This window comes from Pelodiscus sinensis, chromosome 4, assembly GCF_049634645.1.
Source record: "Pelodiscus sinensis isolate JC-2024 chromosome 4, ASM4963464v1, whole genome shotgun sequence".
In the NCBI taxonomy this organism is placed as follows: domain Eukaryota; kingdom Metazoa; phylum Chordata; order Testudines; family Trionychidae; genus Pelodiscus; species Pelodiscus sinensis.
Window position 1 is genome coordinate 122,823,234 of NC_134714.1, and position 20,540 is coordinate 122,843,773.

A 20,540-nucleotide genomic window follows, 5' to 3' on the forward strand; every position below is an offset into this window, starting at 1 on the left:
CACTTGGTGGGATGATTCGCATGACTGGAGCACAGTCATGGAAGGGTATAGACTGTTCAGGAGGAACAGGCAGGGGAGAAAAGGAGGAGGAGTTCCACTATATGTAAGAGAACACTATGACTGCTCTGAACTCCAGGATAAAGAGGGAGAAAAACTTGTTGAGAATCTATGGGTTAAGTTTAAAGGAACAAACAACAGCAGTGATGTTGTGGTTGGTGTCTGCTACAGGCCACCGAATCACGTGGATGAGGTAGATGAGGCTCTCTTCGGACAACTGAAAGAAGCTTCCGGATCGCAGGCCCTGGTTCTCGTGGGGGGTTTTAATCACCCTGACATCTGTTGAGAAACCAATACGGCAGTACACAGGCAATCCAGGAAGTTTTTGGAGAATGTTAGGGATAACTTCTTGGCACAAGTGCTGAAGGATCCGACCAGGGGCCGTGCGCAGCTTGACCTTCTGCTCACAAACAGGGAGGAACTAATAGGGGAAGTGGAGGTGGGTGACAACCTGGGAAGCAGTGATCATGAGATGGTAGATTTCAGGATCCTGACCAAAGGAAGAAAAGAGAGTAGTAAAATACACACCTTGGACTTCAAAAAAGCAGATTTTGACTCCCTGAAAGACCTGATGGGCAGAATCCCCAGGGATGCTAACATGAAGGGGAAAGGAGTCCAGGACAGCTGGCAGTATTTTAAATAAGCCTTATTAAAGGCACAGAAAGAAACCATCCCGACGCGTAGCAAGAGAGGCAAACATGATAGAAGACCGGATTGGCTTACAGGGGAAATCCTTGGTGAACTTAAGCACAAAAAGGAAGCTTACAAAAAGTGGAAACTTGGACAAATGACCAGGGAGGAGTTTAAATGTATAGCTCGAGAATGCTGGGGGGTTATCAGAAAGGCAAAAGTGCAAATGGAATTGCGACTGGCTAAGGATGTGAAGGATAACAAGTAAGGTTTCTACAGGCATGTTAACAGGAAGAAGGTGATCAGAGAGGGTGTGCGGCCCCTACTGGATGAAGGAGGTAACCTAGTGACAGATGATGTGGGGAAAGCTAAAGTACTCAATGCTTTCTTTGCATCTGTATTCATAGACAAGATGGGCTCCCGGACTAATGCGCTAAGTGACACAAGATGGGATGAAGATGGACAGCCCTTGGTAGGTAAAGAACAGGTTAGGAACTATTTAGAAAAGCTAAACGTACACAAATACATGGGTCCGGACTTAACGCATCCTAGGGTACTGAGGGAGTTGACAAATGTCACTGAGTAGCTATTGGCCATTATCTTTGAAAAGTCATGGAGATTGGGAGAAATCCCGGATGATTGGAAAAGGCAAATGTAGTGCCCATCTACAAAAAAGGGAAGAAGGACGATTGAGGGAACTATAGGCCGGTCAGTCTTACCTCGGTTCCTGGAAAAATCATGGAAGGGATCCTTAAGGAATCCATTATGAGGCACTTGGAAGAGAGGAAAGTGATTAGGAATAGTCAGCATGGATTCACAAAGGGAAAATTGTGCCTGACCAATCTGATTAGCTTCTATGATGAGGTAACTGGCTCTGTGGATGTGGGAAAGTCAGTGGATGTGATATACCTTAACTTTAACAAGGCTGTTGATACGGTCTTCCACAATATTCTTGCAAGCAAGTTAAGGGAATGTGGATTGGATAAATGGACAGTAAGATGGATAGAAAGATGGCTAGAAGCCTGGGCCCAGCGGGTAGTGATCAATGGCTTGATGTCAGGATGGTGGTCAGTTTCTAGTGGAGTGCCCCAAGGTTTGGGTCTAGGACCGGTTTTGTTCAATATCCTTATTAATGACCTGGATTGGGGGGATGGATTGCACCCTCAGCAAGTTTGCAGATGACACTAAGGGTACGTCTAGACTACCGGGTTTTGTCGACAGAAGTTTTGTCGACAGATACTGTCGACAAAACTTCTGTCGACATAGAGCGTCCAGACACATTGAGTTCTGTAGACAAAGCAAGCTGCTTTGTCGACAGAACCCCGTAGTCTGGACGCAACCCTACAGGTAATAACACCTTCTGTCGACAGAACTCTGTCAACAGAAGGTGTTATGCCTCGTAAAATGAGGTATACCAGCGTCGACAAAACTGCTGAGTTCTGTCGACATTATGTCGACAGAACTCAGCGGTAGTGTAGACGCTGGTATAGTTTTGTCGACAAAACTCCACTTTTGTCGACAAAACTCAGTAGTCTAGACACACCCTAAGAAAGGTAGAAATGCTTAAGGGCAGAGATAGGGTTCAGAGTGACTTAGACAAATTGGAGGATTGGGCCACAAGAAATCTGATGAGGTTCAACAAAGACAAGTGCAGAGTCCTGCACTTGGGATGGAAGAATCCCAAGCATTGTTACAAGCTGGGGACCAACCACTTAAGTAGTAGTTCTGCAGAAAAGGACCTGGGGGTTACAGTGGATGAGAAGCTGGATATGAGTCAACAGTGTGCCCTTGTAGCCAAGAAGGCTAATGGCATATTAGGTTGCATGAAGAGGAGCATTGCCAGCAGATCCAGAGATGTCATTATTCCCCTTTATTCGGCTCTGGTGAGGCCACATCTGGAGTATTGTGTCCAGTTCTGCCCCCCCCCCCCCCCACACACACACACAAAGGATATGGACGCATTGGAGGGGATCCAGCAGAGGGCAACCAAAATGATTAGGGTGCTGGAGCATATGACTTATAAGGAGAGGCTGAGGGACTTGGGTCTGTTTAGTCTGCAGAAGCGAAGAGTGAGGGGGGATTGGATAGCAGCCTTCAACTTCCTGAAGGGAGGTTCCAAGGAGGATGGAGAGAGGCTGTTCTCAGTAGTGACAGATGGTAGAACAAGGAGCAATGGTCTCAAGTTGTGGTGGGAGAGGTCCAGGTTGGATATTAGGAAAAACTATTTCACTAGGAGGGTGGTGAAGCACTGGAATGGGTTACCTAGGGAAGTAGTGGAGTCTCCGTCCCTAGAGGTGTTTAAGTCTTGGCTTGACAAAGCCCTGGATGGGTTGATTTAGTTGGGATTGGTCCTTCCCAGAGCAGGAGGCTGGACTTGATGACCTTCTGAGGTCTCTTACAGCTCTCATTCTATGAACCATGATTTTACAGACCTCTATCATATCCCTCTTTATCCATCTCTTTTCCAAGCTGAAAAGTCCTAGTTTTATTAATCTCTCCTCATATGGCAGCCACTCTATAACCCTAATAATTTTTGTTGCCCCTTTTCTGAACTTCTTCCAGTGCCAAGATATCTTTTTTAAGATGAAGCAACCATGTCTGTTTATATGATTTTATATAGAGGCAAGAAAATATTATGTCTTACTTTCTATCCCTTTTTTAACAATTCCTAACATTTTTATTTGCTTTTTTGACTGCTGCTGCGCATTGAGTGGATATTTTCAGAGAACTATCCACAATGACTCCTAAATCTCTCTCAAGTGACAACAGCTAATTTAGTCCCTATCATTTTATACATGTAGTTGGGATTATGTTTTCCAAAATGCATTGCTTTGGATTTATCAACATTAATATTCCTCGACCATTTTGTTGCACAGTCACCTAGTTTTGTGAGTTCCTTTTGAAGCTCTTCTCAGTCTGCTTTGGACTTAACTATCTTGAGCAGTTTTGTATAATCTGCAAATTTTGCCACCTCACTATACCCCTTTCTGCAGATCATTTATGAATATGTTGAATAGGATTAGTTCCAGTACAGACCCCTGGGGGAAACACATAGTTTACCACTCTTCATTCTGAAAACTGATAATTTATCCTACCCTTTATCTCCTAGCTTTTAATCAGTTATATATTCATGAGAGCACACTCCCTCCTATCTATCCCATGACAGTTTATTTTGCCTAATTAACCGCTAGAGACCTTTTAAAAAACTGGCATCTGATTAGCTATCCTCTAGTCATTTGGTAGAGAAGATTTAAAGAATAGGTTTAAAGCCACACTTCTGGGTGAATGCCATCTGATATTGGTGACTTATTACTGTTTAGTTTATCAATTTGTTCCAAAACCTCCTCTAAAGATCTCCAATTTGTTCTTCAGATTTGGCAGCTAAAAAAAATTACTCAGGTTTGGGAATCTCCTTCACGTCCTCAGCTGTGAAGACCAACGTGAAGAATTATTTAATTTCTCCACAATGACCTTAATTGGGCTGGATCAGTAGGAACATTGACAGCAGATCAAGGGAAATGATTATTCTCCTCTATTCGGCATCAGTGAGGCCACATCTGGAGCACTGTGTCTAGTTTTAGCCCCTGCTACACACAGGATGTGGACAAATTGGAAAGAGTCCAGTGGAGGGCAATGGAAATGATTTCGGGGCTGGTGTATATGACTTATGAGTGTAGGCTAATGGAACTGCGTTTATTTAATCTGTGGAAGAGAATGAGGGGGATCTGATAGCAGCCTTTAACTACCTGAAAGGGGGTTTCAAAAAGGAGGGATTCAGGTTATTCTCAGTGGTGGCTACAAGTAGTTCAAGTCAGCGATACAGTAAATTCAGGATTCATTGGTGTGGCATCCTGACAGATTTTCTGCTTCATCAGTGATGATAAAAGTTCAGTTGCGTGCATTTTCATATGCTCCCTCAGTATATCGTGCCAGCTCTGCATAGGTAGCTAGCATAATAGACTTTACGAGAGCCCACAAAGATCATAGATAAGATACGAAAGCACCTGAGTCAGATTTATTGTTGAACAAAGTACATTAATAGTTGTCGGTAGCCAGATGGCCTCCGGGCCCCTACATATTTGTATCCAGGACAATGGACATGGCTCAGTCGATAGTGAAATCCATACTATCGCCCCTTAGGCCAGCCAAATAATTAAGTTGAGGTACTCCAATATTTATAGACAGAAATGAACAATCTATGATACCCACCGTATGAATCATCTTACGCACTAATGACATGTTTGGTACCTCCCCTTGTACTTTCCTCCAAAGCAGTCCTATTCACTACCCATTGTTAAGCTTTCACTCTTGTTTTTTCAAACTATATTATCATGTACACAGCTGAGTACTCCTGTACTGTCCTGATGGAATGTATTTACATACTTCATGTGATTTTATCAGTGCTAGTTGTTCTAGTGCCAAGAGACACTGACTTGCAGGCAAACATCTACTTTTGACACGGCCTGTATATTACACATAGTGTAACTCTTGCTTACTTTGGTTCAAACACTAGGCCTATGCTTCAGGCTCTTTCTTTCTCCTACAGTGGAAAATGATAGAACAAGAAGCAATGGCCTCAAGTTGCAGTGGGGGAGATCTAGGTTGGTTATTAAGAAAAAACATTTCACTGGGAGAGTGGTGAAGCACTGGAATTGGTTGTCTTGGGAGGTGATGGACTCTCCATCCTTAGAGGTTTTGAAGGTGAGGCTTGACAAAGCCCTGACTGGAATGGTTTAGTTAGGCTTGATCCTGCTTTGAGCAGGGAGTGGACTCGATGACCTTCTGTGGTCTCTTTCAACCTTAATCTTCTATGATTTTAAGAATTTGTCCTTGAGAAAATGGTGAATGGAAGTTAGCTGAGAATGCTTGTAACTCAGATACATTCCCAGCTAATGTCACTGTTACTACAAATGCCATTTTCATAGAAAGGACCAATAAAAAAAGAGAGAGAGAGTTGCCAGTGGCTCAAAAGGAGATCTTATTAAACCTGACAGTATCAGGTTCAGCTCTTAAGTGCATACTTGATCTCTGATGGTGGTATATACCTAAAAATAACTTTAAAGCTCGTCATCACCATCAGATTAAAAAAAACCCCACTAAGGAACCTTCATCAGGATGTAATGGGGCATATGGTTGAAATAGAGCCCAATTAACTGATTTAGTTATTGGACAGTCCAAAAGATTTCAGATGTAGCAAATATTCCTAAATGTGCCAAATAGTAGTGTTAGCAGTAGAATGATTAAACACAGTTTAAAACCTCTTAACTAAATATGTAGCCTTTGTGGAATCTATTCTCACTGCAGATTTTAACTGATCAGTCAAGCTCTAAGACACAAGCTTTGTATGCCTGGATTCAGAGCTCAGCTTTGATTTTGGGGCAGTGGACCTTCAATCAAATGCAGTGTGATTGGTGTTTGGACCAAGAGTTACTGCAGATTGGTATACTAGCATTGTCTCCAATACCCCCAAAAAGAGCAAGATCCAACATCCCACCTCCAGCCTACTTAGTGGGTCATGACGGGCCATCGACATTTACAAAAGGGTCCTAAGACGAAAGAAGGTTGAAAGCATTGCTGTGCAGGCAGCTGAATGATTGACTTTGCTGATGGTAAGGAGGCTGGGGTCTGCCATAAAGCTTTGGCAGGAGTCAGGAGGGTATCACTATTTGTAAGGCTGACCCTTCCCAAAGCCAGGACTTGCTGTGTGTGTCCAAGAGTTTGAGGATCCTGTTGGACAACTTTGGACCAAATCCCCTATGTTTTAGCAATCCTCCTCATTAGTCGTCCTGAAGTCTTAAAATCCTGGTGGAACTGAGGATGCTTCAGGAGTGATCACCTCAAAAGGCAATGACGATTTTTCCATGGCATACTTTTATCTTTCATTTTAGCCATACCTTCCAAATGAGACAGCTGTTCCTGAGCTAAGTGATATGGTACTCATAGGAGGAGCTGTAATCAAAGACACATTTTGGCCTCAAAAGAGACACTGAAGCAGAGCTAGTGCCCTGCGAACCAGTCTACAAGTTCCACTTATGGCCATGGCGGATAACCATGTTGCACTGACCAGGCCAGTGGGCACCAGGTAGGCATGCCTCTAGTGCAAGTGCCAAATGAAATGCATAAATGGTAGAGTAAAGATATAGGAAAAAATCTGGCTGTTGAAGCCTGGCTACTGTCACCCTCTCTGAAGATGATGATGAAGTTACTCACCTTGTGCAGTAATGATGGTTCTTCAAGATGTATGTCCCTGTGAGTGCTCCATTTTAGGTGTCAGTGCATCCTCATGCCACTGATGAGCAATTTTTTGTAGCCGTGCCACGCATGCACAGAAAGCGTCCTGTGGTGCCATTGGCGCTTATTGACTGCCTTGGTTCCTTCCTTACAATGACACCCTCTATTTGTACTCCACAGTAGAGGGGAGGAGGGAGGTTAGTGGAGCACCCACAGGGGGACATATCTTGAAGAATCGCTATTACTGCATAAAGCAGCTTCTTGAAGATGCTGAGAGTGCTCCACTTTAGGTCTTTGGAGAGCAGTGTCCACCTTGAGGTGCTGAGCTTTGCTGTCCTACCCAGGACATGGATGAGAGGACAGCCAGTTCTACTGTGTCCATGGGGATTGGTCCATTTGTTATGGCATGATATTTCACAAAGGTATGCTTAGATGACCACGTCACTGCTATGCATATATCAACCAATAGTACATCTTTAAGGAAGGCTGTGGATGCTGCTATAGAACTTCAGGAGCTACCCCTCCTCTAGTGGTTTTTTATTATCCTTTGCAGAGGTTTTTTATTATGTATTGTATAGCAGGAATATATACACAAGTGGAAATCCATTTAGAGTAGGGGTTCTTAACCTTTTTACCTTTACACCTCCCCTGAAAGTGAACTTCATGTTCACACCCCCCTGGGAGACATTTTGTGCACAGCCTAGCCCCACCCCCTCACCTTACAGGAAGCTAAGAGGCATGGTTAGGATTATAAGAACTCTTCCAGGGAGCTCAGTCGGGGCCCAGCCTCTGAGGGAGACAGAGGCCTGCCCAGAACTCCTGGCTGACGAGGCTGAGACCTGGCCCAGGCCTCCCAAAGCCACCTTCCCTCAGGCCAGCGAAGGCTTCCTTGCCTGGGCTGCTGAGGCCTGGCCAAGCCGGCCAGCAGGAGTACCCCCTGACCTAGAGGAACCCAAGGCTCTACTAGTGCCTGGTGATTCGGAGGACTGGCCTGAGCTGAAGGCCTAGCTTGAACCCCGAGGCCTGCCTGAACCCTGGGACCTGGGAAACCGGCTGGACACAGCCATCTGAGCTAATTCCCAAGTCCGACGGCTGGTGGCGCTGTGGGGTGAGTGAACCCCGTTATAATGCTTAAATGAACAATATGAGCTTTTTATTTTGAACCTTTTCCTAACAAATTTACGTAATATTTGAAGATGAAAGTCGGCAATGCTTGTGTACTGTTATTGTAGTGTGTTGCCACATAGGCCTGATTGACTCGCACTGCTATTGTAGTGTGCCGATCTCTAGAAGTTAATAAGAAATTAATGTTTATAATTTTAATTCATAATATTAATTATGAAGACATCTAAACTTTAGAATTTTATCCAGTGAGAAGGCAATTGCGATACATTTTCTGGGAGGCACCTCACACCTCCCCTGTAAACCCTTCACATCTCCCATGGGGAGGCGCACCTCACTGGTTAAGAACCCCTGATTTAGAGAGCAATTGGGATGAGACTACTTTACCTTTCTAACACTCAGCTATCAACAAGAAAAGTCTTGTAGACTTCCACCTGGGTTTGGCCCTCTCCAAGTAAAAGACACGGACACGGCGGATGTTGAGCATGTGGAGAGATGCCTGCAACACATTCTCGTGTGGTTTGGGAAAGAAAGTAGGTAAATGTACTGGTTCATTAATGTGGAAGGTGGAGGCTACTTTTGGCAAGAATTTGGGATGCAGGCATACTTTAACTTTATTCCTAGTAAACATGGGTATATGTGTATGGGGTGGGTGGGTAGGGGCAGAGTCTGCCATGAAGACCACTCTCTCTCCCAACTGCCTGGCCAAAGTGATTGCCATAAGAAATGCTACTTTCATAGACATGTGGAGAAAAAAGCATGTGAATGGGGTTGAGTAATCTGACTGGTCAATCTCTAAAACCCATTAATCTGATGTTATACTGGCACACTGGAGAAAAGGGCACAGGCTGTGTGAGGATTGTCTCTCAAGCGCTGGGGAGAGGTCACTCAGACCCTCAAACAATCTTTCAAAAACTCTGTTTTAACATAGTGGATTGAGTCACTGAGGTTTGTGAATGTTGTAATCTGCTTCTTTGAGGTCATTGTTTTGATCCGTGATCATATAGTCTCTGCTGTTGTCAGCTGTAGGTGTTTCTGTGATTTGGGCATGGAGTGTATCTCCTCTGTTTGTCTGATAGGGCATATATTCCAAATATTCTTAGCATAGTTCGGTAATCCTTCCTAGTATGGAGGACTTCATCCATTGAAGTTGCAAAAAGGTGTGCCTCGTCAAACAGGATGTCCTTGACCTTCATTTGTAAGTATTTAGGGATATCTGAACACATGAGGTATCAATCCTCATTTGTAGATCTTTAGAGACCTGAAGCCATGAGGCTCTATATTTTACCACTGCCATAGCAGTGATATGGGCTTCTGTGTCTACCACATTTAGAGCAGCTTGGAGGGTTGTACGGGAGTGATTGGCCCTCCTGCATGATGGCTTGAAGCTGTGGGTGCTTTTGCTCCAGAAGTTCTTGGAGTTTGGCAAAGTTGGCATAATCGTAGCATTTGTGGTCCTTGTTCTGTGGTGTCAAATGGAATTGGGGTTGTTTAGCTCATTGATGTATGCATCCACCACCAGAGAATTTGGTTGTAGGTGGGAAAATAGGAAATCCATATACTTGGCGGGTATGAAATATTTTCTATCACTTGTTTGTTTGTGGGGATGCTGATGCCAGCATTTGCCATAGTGTATCCAACAGTTCCAGAAAAGCCTTGTCTATGGGTAGCACAATCTTTATGGTGGCTGAAGGATTTGTAAAAGTTTCTCCTGAACTTCTGGCAGGTCAATTTCCTGCACCATGGCCACTTTTTGAAAAAGATTCTGAAAGTACTTCAGGTCATCCACTACAGGAGGGGTGGCTGGGATCACAGCTTCATTGGGCAAGGAGTTGTTTTTCAAGTGTGACCTTTCCAACATCTGTGGGGTCCTCTTCCTCAGGAGGCTCTTCATCCCTCATTGCTGATGCAGTATCTTGGGTCTGAGGTGGGGCACATCGAATTTGCTATATATGATGGACCTGTGCACTGTGTGCTGGTTTTGTTGGCCTGAGCTCCTAGGGTGGTGGGTAGTGAGTGTTGGGAAAAGAACCTACTATCCTGTGCCCCTGCATCTGGTTACTGTATAAGACTGAGGGTGCCAGAGATAGAGGTGGTTGTTCTGACCTACTATTGGCAGAGTGGTAGGTACTGAGTAGTGATGATTGTGGCAACGAGTGGACTTCTATATCCTTCTGTTGACGGAACTGCATCAGTGCCAGCAACTGTTTTGATGTGGTGTACTTCGGCTCTGCCTTGATATTTGGTCAGTGCTGACTTTGCTCTCTATGTAGTGCCACAGTCTGCACCAACAATGGTGCTAGTGGGGGGTGGCATTTCAGTGCAGGTTGACTTTGGTGCGAAGTCTCACATCAGTGTTGTTGATGAGTTGTGGAGACTTTCTGTCTCGGCTCTGAAACTGCCTGCTTTTGCACCATCAGTGTTCATGCTGCGGTTGTACCGGAGGTGCCTTGCTTGTCAGCAATGCTGACTCTAGCCACACTTGGCACTGCAGGCAGTTATCTAGCCAGGGAAGCTCTGAGCTTGTGACAGTCCCAGTCTTATGAGGAGGAGACTCACATCCTCGAGTTGGTGGAAGTCGGACCCTTGATTCTGGCCCCCGTTTTATGCTGACTGGCAGAGTCCTCTCCTGAAGGCTATAGCAATTTTTCCAGTAATATTTTCAGGGGAAGCTTTCTGTCTCGCCTGCCTCTGGACCTGAAGTTGCTGCAATGAAAGCACTTCTGTGGAATATGGCTCTCTCCCAGGTCTTTTTCGCAAGAGGAATGCCTATCAGAAACGGGCACTGTCTCTCTGCAAGGGTCACACTTCCTGAACCCTGGTAAGCCAGGCATGATGACTGATGTTTGGAGGGAAATTTAGGATACAAGTTGAATAAACGGGAAGGGTAGAAAAATAGTTTGTTTGGGGGATTTTTTAAGAATGGGTTGGAGATGCCTGACATCAGTCTCCCCGCAGTGTTTGAAAATGCCAGTGCCGCATGGAGCTTGGGGTCAGCTGGGGACTCCTCCCCGCTGACCCCAAAATCCATGAAGTGCTGCCGCTTTGAAACGCTAAGGGGATCACGGGGCCAGTGCTTTCGCCTTTGAGATATAGCAACAATCCTGGGGCTGTTGCTACACTTCAAAGGTGGAGGCATCCTTATCAACTAATCAAATAGTTGATGCAAATTGCACCAACTATTCAAGTAACCCATTAATCTAAACAGAATTTAGATGAGCTTGGGGAATTTAGAAAACAGGAATTTTCCTTCCCTCCTCACATCTGGGAAGCTATATGTTCCTCTATTTGAGGGAGGGTGAACAGTGTCAGGATTTGGTCCAGCAGAGGACAGGATACTGGTCTAGATGGACCTTCGGTCTGACCCAGTATAGCTGTTCCTATTTTGAGAATGTGCCAAATACATACGCAAGACTGAGAGCAGCCTCCATCAACGGAAACTTCAGCCTGTCTTATCTATCCTTCTTGATCCTTGGCTTAAAGTCCTTACAAATCCGACACTGACACTTGATATGAGATTAATCAGGACACTTTAAATAGTGTGTGCGTCAGTCATAGGTTTGGAATATGAAAAACAGGGCTTGAAGCCTAGTGACTCAGGCATTCCTAGGTACTGAAAAATGGAACAAGCTAGGTATGAAAAAAATTGCATTTAAATAAATTAAAACGCATCCTGCTACTTGACTAACATTAAAAATATACCAATGTGAATTATTAGCAACCACAAAATCATTGAGAGAATTAGTCAAGGCAAGATTGTTTCCAGCAACCATTTTGGGTGCCAAAAGGAACTGTAGTAGTTGGGGGCAGTCTCACCCAGTATATTCAGATTCATACACCCCCTGGGTATTGGCAGGGGGAAAAATTCTGACAACTGTACATTGGACACACACACACACACACACACACAATATTGCACATGTGCAATCACTCAAAAAAAGAAAATACAATTTATTGTGTAATCAAGACACCAATAGTAGTCAAAAATGCATTCTATCATCTTAAAGAACCAGTGATGAATTCTGAAAGACCCCATGATTAATCAAAGTCTATAAATACATATCTGACAGAACCCCCATGCTTTATTAAATGGACTTATAGACACAAATATACATAACTCGAAGATGCTTTGGACAAAATATCTCATGTAACCTATCCATCTTTATGTCATAATCCAATGGATCTGTATATCTTATTTTGGTACATTTTGGTATCATTCTTGTGTTTAAAGTTAGATATATAGAGTATGGAATGATTTATGGGTTTAAAAGTGCAAATGCAAGCCATCAAAGATATTTCCCTCAAGGTCCGGTCATCTGTAAACAGCCCCTTTTGACCTTTAAGTCTTAGCAGTGGTTAGTCCTAGAGAGTAATGTGACCTCCTTAACTGGCAGAGGCTGGCCAGGTAACTTCCCATGTAAGGGTGGAATGTAGAAACAGAATTCCCGCCCAAAGTGGAATCCATAAAACAATGGGAAGCTAGCATTATCTTTGTATTTGGCACTCCCAAGGGGATAACTAAAGAGCCTAAGGGAATGCCTTGGCTGAAGGTTTAGCTGGAATAAGAATAGTTTTAGGGTGAGTTTGTAATCAGTTTGTACTGAGGTTTTAGTGTTAGAATTATCTAAGTGTTTTCTGTTATTTTAAATTTATAATCTACTTTGCTCTGCCTGTTTTTGTTTACAACCTCTTAAATCCTACTGCTTATACTTAATAAAATCACTTTTATGTACTATCAAGCCCAGTGTATATAATTGTTACTTGGGGAAGCAATCAGTGTGTACATCCTTCTTTCATTGTTAAAGGGGGCTTGCCTAAATAATTAATCTGGGGTTCTGATCCCATTTGGGGAGTGGTATCCCTGGAAGCTGGGCCCAGAACTGCATTTTCCTCAGGCCTGAAGTGTTTCAGTGTCTGTATTGTTCCTCAGGGAAGCGGTGAGCTCAGCTCTGTGCCTTGCCTGGGGGAGACCAGATGAGTTGCCCAGCAGGACAGGGTGGCGAGAAGCCTCAGAGAGCAAGAAGGTGAGTATCAGTGGCTTTGTCAGTACTCTGGGAAGCACACCCAGCAGTCTTCTGTGACCACATGGCATCACAACATATATGAGGAACAAATATTTCATAAGGGACTTTTCAATCTGGCCTACAAAAATACAACAAGATCAAACAGCAGGAAGCGGGTGCTAGACAAATTCACACTGGATATGTTATAATTTTTTTAACAGTAAGGCTAGCTATATATTGGAACAATTCACGAAGAGTCATGGTGGATTCTCCATTACTGAAAATCTTTAAATCGAGACTGGATTTTTAAAAAAAATATATGCTCTTGTTCAAAAGGAATTATTCTGGGGAAATTCTACGATCTGTGTAATATAAGAGGTCAGACTACAATGTCCATAATGGTACATTCTGGCTTTGCAATCTATGAATGGTAAAAATGCCCCTTGTATAAAAATAGATCAATTAATATGTAAACATAACTTTAATTATATGGGTATGAAATAACTTGTATGCTGATAGCCCAATTAAGTTGACGTACTATATGTAAACTTTTAGGGTATATTGTACTGACCTTGATGACTTAAATTTTTCATCTTTCACACTATAAACCCAATCAGATAACAATTTCTTAAAGGAAACTAGTAGTCCTTTGCTTTCCCAATATGTCTTTACCTCATGAATATTCATAAATCTAAGAAAGAAAGAGGTTATCACGAAATTGTATATTATTGGAAAATAAAGCTATAATACACACAAATACATACAAATGATGCAAACTGATAAAACTCCATTGAAGTCAGCGAAACTATACCAATTCACCTCAGCTGATGATCTAGTCAACAAGTTCAACTGAACAGATTTTCCATAAATATAATATTAAGACCCAAGTATTGTCAATTTTACACTTCTATTAAAATCACTGAAATTATATACATATTAAATTCTGTACTTATATTTGCATGTGCTTCTCACAGAAGTAAATGGAAATGTCATATGTACATTCAATGGCAAAATATAAAACACTCCTTTTTTAAAAGCACCTTATCCACAGACCTTTCTGAAGACTGAAGTGAGAAAGGATGTGAGGAAGGCTAAAGTATCTGGACAGGGACACAGGAAATCTTGGTTCAGATTGAAGGCCTTTGACAAACTTTTTGACTTATCTTGGAAAGTCAGAGTAAAATTCTCAAGAATACTTGAGCAACTTACATGTCCCATAGAACTACTATGGCATTAGGCAACGAAGTTTTGTAGTAGAAAGACTAATTTTTACTGTGTTTGCACAGCATTCAATACAATGTGGCATCTAGACACTATTTTTATATCAGTCACAAGCAATACCATTTGTAATTCACTACCATTCATGCCAGACTGGATTATTGTAATTAACTGTATCCAAATCTACATATGGAAAAATACAAAGGCTCCGGCTGCTTGTGCAACACATAGCTGCTGCCTCCTCCAGAGGTTGGACTGCTTTGAACATCTACCCACTGTAATTTGGGTAGTAGCTAGCTCTCAGCTCTGCCCCTTCCCACTTTCTCCCACATTGTGGTTGGAGCCAAAAACCACCCATCACCTGGAGAAGCCCCAAGCATCTGCTTAGACTGTCCAAAATCATGCCAACTGCAGCCATGCCTTCCCACCTCTCCCCAGATGCAAGTAGTGCTGGGGAAAAGCATCTCTGATTCTCTTGATATACCCCATGAAGGTTCCAGGGCAGATGAGGAGGTAGTATTTGCTCCTCAGTTTCTTGGGTTCCTCAGTAATGTCTCTGGAGTGTAGGAAGATTACTGATTAGAGCCCTACAAATGCACAGATATCTGCTTTATGTCTGCAGGTATCCACATCCACAAATATGGATGCAGAAATGCATGGATCATATCTGCAGATATGGATGCAGATACCTATTTTATATCTAAAACCCTACAAATTTTCAGGTATCTGCTTTATATCTGTGGGTAATCACATCTACAGATAGCTGATGCTCATTTTTTGCAGATCTAAATTTTGTATCTGTGCATGGCTCTATTACTATTACTGATGAACCCAAGAAGCTCAATAGCACATACCACCACCTCAGCCATACCACAACCTACAAGGGGCATAATCATAGAATCATAGAATACTAGAACTGGAAGGGACCTTGAGAGGTCATCAAGTCCAGTCCCCTGCCCTCATGGCAGGACCAAATACTGTCTAGACCATCCCTGATAGACATTTATCCAACCTACTCTTAAATATCTCCACAGATGGAGATTCCACAACCTCCCTGGGCAATTTATTCCAGCGTTTGACTACCCTAACCGTTAGGAACTTTTTCCTAATATCCAACCTAAACCTCCCTTGCTGCAGTTTAAGCCCATTTCTTCTTGTTCTATCCCCAGAGGCCAAGATGAACAAGTTTTCTCCCTCCTCCTTATGACACCCTTTTAGATATCTGAAAACTGCTATCATGTCCCCCCTCAATCTTCTCTTTTCTAAACTAAACAAACCCAATTCCTTCAGCCTTCCCTCATAGGTCATGTTCTCTAGACCTTTAATCATTCTTGTTACTCTTCTCTGGACCCTCTCCAATTTCTCCACATCTTTCTTGAAATGCGGTGCCCAGAACTGAACACAATACTCCAATAGAGGCCTAACCAGCACAGAGTACAACGGAAGAATGACTTCTCGTGTCTTGCTCACAACACACCTGTTAATGCATCCCAGAATCATGTTTGCTTTCTGTGCAACAGCATCAAACTGCTGACTCATTCAGCTTGTGGTCCACTGTGACCCCTAGATCCCTTTCTGCCGTACTCCTTCCCAGACAGTCGCTTCCCATTCTGTATGTATGAAACTGATTGTTCCTTCGTAAGTGGAGCACTTTGCATTTGTCTTTATTAAACTTCATCCTATTTACCTCAGACCATTTCTCCAATTTGTCCAAGTCAATTTGAATTATGACCCTATTCTCCAGATTAGTCGCAACCCCTCCCAGCTTGGTATCAACTGCAAACTTAATAAGCGTGCTTTCTATGCCAATATCTAAATTGTTGATGAAGATATTGAACAGAGACTGTCCCAAAATAGACCCCTGCGGAACCCCACTTGTTATGCCTTTACAGCAGGATTGTGAACCATTAATAACTACTCTTTGAGTACGGTTATCCAGCCACTTATGCACCTACCTTATAGTATCCCCATTTAAGTTGTATTTACCTAGTTTATTGATAAGAATATCACGTGAGACTGTATCAAATGCCTTACTAAAGTCTAAGAATACCACATCCACCGCTTCTCCCTTATCCACAAGGGATAATAAAACAATACAAAACAAAAAACCCACAACCTAGGGGGGTCTGAAAGCTGCAGCAGTGCCAAGGAAGGCAAAGCCATAGGCCCTTTATAAACTACTTCTATGTCAGCAGGCCAGGGTAATAGCGGCACTGTAGGGTGGGGTGATCTGTCTCCATAATGAAGGGATGGGGAAATTGGGACACAGTGGGAAAAGGGGGACAGACAAGTTACTCCCTCCCTTCTGATGGCACTCATTCCTACTTTGGAACCAGATCTAGGAGCCAATCAGTTCTATCAGACTGGAGGGAGAGAAGAGCAGCAGCTGCTAATCAGAGCTACTCCTCTAGAGTCCAACAGCAGCTATTGCTCTTTCTGACCCCTGGAGGCAGAAGCCATTTACTGCAGGTAAATGGACTTTTGGGTTCTAGTCAGCTGCCAGTGTCCCTTTTTGACAAGACTTTTTGGACAAAAACTTGACATCTGACAGCCCTATACAGGAAGTCTGTGGCAGATCTGGGAATTGAATCCATCTGTCCTTAGTCCCAGTTTAGTATCCTAACTGCTGTACCATCTTCCCTGTCTAGAGAAAGACTGCATGTCCTTCTAAGAACTGCCAGGACAGTCATACTCCTTTGGGACAATGCAGATAAGAAAAAAACAGGGCTAATTGTATAAAGGTCAGAGATAAGGCATTTTCAACAGCAAGGACCTGGCTGAACTAATCCAGAGAAGGCTGAACTAATACAGACCAGCAATCTTTCTACGGTAATCTATTTTAATTAGAGGGATTCCGTTATTTTGGTGACAGGTGCTAGTACACAATACTGTGATGGACAGATGAAAATGGCATGGAGAGGAAATTTGTCTCACTTTTGAAGGTTTTCCTTGTAAAAAGGTGTCAACGATAGTTTAGGTCAGCTTACAATGCTGGTACTCCTGATATACAGGCAGTCCCCGACTTACGCGGATCCGACTTATGTCGGATCCGCAGTTACGAACGGGGCTGCCCCAGAGTACACGGACTGCGGGACCTCGCGGTCCTGCCGCCCGTGTACTCTGGGGCTTTGCTCTGCGTCTCCCTGGTCTGCAGACCAGGAAGACGCAGAGCAAAGCTGTGGAGGGGCTCAGGCAGCCCTGCTGCCCGAGCCCCCCCCCCCCCGGCACGGCTTTGCGAAGCCAGCGGTGGGGTAGCCCAGGCACGCCTGGGGTGCCTCGCTGCCTGAGCCCCCCCGCGGCTTTGCAAAGCGCGGGGAAGCCGGCGGCGGGGCAGTCCAGGCGCGCCTGGGGTGCCTCGCTGCCCGAGCCCCCCCGCGGCTTTGCAAAGCGCAGGGAAGCCGGCGGCGGCTTCCTCGCGCTTTGCAAAGCCGCGGGGGGGGGGGGGGGGTGGGTGGGTTCGGGCAGCAAGGCAGCCCAGGCGCGCCTGGGCTGCTCCGCTGCCGGCTTCCCCAGGCTTTGCAAAGCCGCGGGCAAAGCGGCAGCGGGACAGCCCAGACGCCCCGCGGCTGTCCCGCTGCCGGCGGCGTCAGAGGCTTTGCTCCCCGTCTCCCTGGTCTGCTGGTCTCCAGCAGACCAGGGAGACGGGGAGCAAAGCCGCGGAGGACCCAGGCGGCGGGACCGCGGTGCATCTCGGTCCGCCGCCCGTATCTTCCTGGTCTGCTGGGGTGGGGGGGGGGGCGCAGCTAGTACGCCCTCCCCGCCCCCCCCAGCAGACTAGGCTTTTCTCCGGACGCCTGTGGTAGAGCAGCTGGGGTGCTGCCGGTTGGTCCTGCAGCGCCGCTCTGGGCGCTACTGGTCCAACCCAGCAGCACCCCAGCTTCTCTGGTCCTGATTCAGCCGCTGCTGGTCAGTTTCAGCAGCGGCTGAATCAGGACACCTGGGGCAGAGCAGATGGGGTGCTGCTGGGTTGGTCCAGTAGTGCCGAGGAGCAGCGCTACTGGAGCAACCCAGCAGCACCCCAGCTGCTCTGTCCCAGGCGTCCTGATTTAGCCGCTGCTGAAACTGACCAGCGCTGACTACAGGAAGCCCGAGGCAGAGTTGCTCTGCCCCGGGCTTCCTGGAATCAGCTGCTGATCAGTTTCAGCAGCAGCTGACTTGGGGACGCTTGGGGTTCTTAAGTTGATTCTGTATGTAAGTCAGAACTGGCGGTCAGTTTCAGCAGCGGCTGAATCTGGACGCCAGTTCCGACTTACATACAGATTCAACTTAAGAACAAACCTACAGTCCTTATCTTGTACGTAACCCGGGGACTGCCTGCACTTGTTATGTATATAATAGAGCACATCATTTACAAGGCTGTAATGTCTGACAACTTTCACAATGGCTAATTTCCTTAAAAATGTTTTAAAAATTATTAAACTATTTTGATTACATTGTTCATTATTTTTAAACATAACTTCTCCTTTTAGATTATCACATATAGAACACTAGAAGATTTACGTAGCATTACTTGGGTCCTTAACTCATAAAAAAAAAAAAAGAAAATGTACATGCTTTATTTGAATCATTGCTCTAGAGAGGAGAGACTGGGGTTGAGGATTTCAGCATGACAGCTGCCATGGGGAGAGGACTACACCAGACCTCTCTTATTGCAGTAGCTTGGGACCAGATGAGAAGCACATCATCATGACTGCTGCAGCTCTCATGGTCACAGCTGGGGATGGCGCACATATCCCCCAACTGGGGCAGTTTCAGATTCAACTGCCCCCTGCTCTCCCCAGCCAGAGTGTGGAATGCAGTAAACTGCACACTTTATCCTCAGTTCCAGACAAAGGGAAAACAGCCTATACGAATCGGCAGGAGGGTGCTTGAACCCCCTTGCCCTCTGTAAAGGGCGCTTGGAGAGGTGGGAGACTCAGGGCTGGGAAAGTCCCGGATGGGGAGGGAGGAGGAAAGGGGGGCATCTCCAGCTATCTGCTTTCACCTGCCTGGTGATTTTCTCTTTTCTGTATGGTTTTATGGAAAATCAATCCCATTCCAGGCACATCCCATTTTCTGGGCACAACTAAACCCTTACCTTGTTTTAAGTTATGATAAAAGTAAGGTGTATCCCATATTTGAGGATCCAAATCCTAGTTTTTACCATTTAGGAGGAATTTTTGATCAAACACAGAGACAGGCAAACTCTCTCAAATGTACAACAGATGTACAGTAGGATGAATATGCTTATAAAATCCAATACCATCCCATAAAGGAATTGCATCTATAGGTTGCTCATTTGTACGCTTAAGTGTAGGGATTAGAAAGTGCAATGAATACACCTTTTCTGTTGTTAAACCTGCATTTGACCATTTCATCCATACTGTATGATATCCAACTAATTTCAATTTTAAAAATTAAAGCAAATGAAGCACTTACTTTCCTTTAATATCAACATAGCTTTCTGCTGCACCTATTAATGTTTGGGCAGCTTCTTGGTTAAGCATTCCAGCATGGTACTGCTTCTGATAACTGGCCTAGATAAAAACAAAAAACCCTCAAAAACATGATTTAACATAAGAATCACTACAATGATTAAGATAGGCACTACAATGTAAAAGATAAAAAAAACTTGCTAACTTTTCCTCTATTCTTGTTAGAACAAAATATTTTACAACATATCAATATAATTACGTACAAAATAAATTAACTCTACATATTTACATTTATACTAGGCACACAATTCCATAAAAACATTTTTTTCTTCCAGTATCATGGAGTGCACCTGCATTGAGCTGTAAGGCCCTGGAATTGAGTTTCCTACCTTAGCAATGCAGCATTGGTAGTAATGCTCCTGTTATGGGGATGCACAAATGTGGTCCCCACAAAGACTTTGAGTCTCCTTCCACCAAGAGCGTTCTATAGGATAGATACCCTCTTGGTTAAGTTGTATTATTGGTTACACAGACCATCTTAGTGAGGACTGGGAGCAACCTGAATGCAATCTGGTGTGGGGTTTAATAAATGTATAAGCTGCCATGTGATCTAGCAGATCCTTGTGCTCTAATCTGAGGGCAAATAGGGAAGGGCAGTCATGTTGCTGCTCCATTGCCTTCACAAGTGCCTATAACCTGAGATGGAACATTGTGATGTCAACTGGTTAGCTTTGCTAATCTAGTATTATTCTTACCCAGGTTAGATTAGTTGGTTCAATTTTGTTATTCCTTTTTTCTTGTATATGCTTAGTATTTTGAGGCTCTCTTCTTTTCCCCTTTTTCATCTGCCTCAGAGTCAGGTCTT

At 44.2% G+C, this 20,540-nt stretch overlaps 1 protein-coding gene across 1 annotated transcript in view; it reads right to left on the reverse strand.

The window, feature by feature from the left end:
* LOC112547202 (solute carrier family 9 member C1) overlaps positions 1 to 20,540 on the reverse strand; it is a 384,930-nt gene that overhangs the window by 232,290 nt on the left and 132,100 nt on the right. Inside the window, exons 13-14 of the mRNA XM_025188925.2 lie at positions 19,680 to 19,777; positions 13,615 to 13,734 (exon numbers count right to left, since the gene is read on the reverse strand). Of these exons, the coding sequence (XP_025044710.1) occupies positions 13,615 to 13,734; positions 19,680 to 19,777 (218 nt within the window). The remainder of the gene's footprint in view (positions 1 to 13,614; positions 13,735 to 19,679; positions 19,778 to 20,540) is intronic.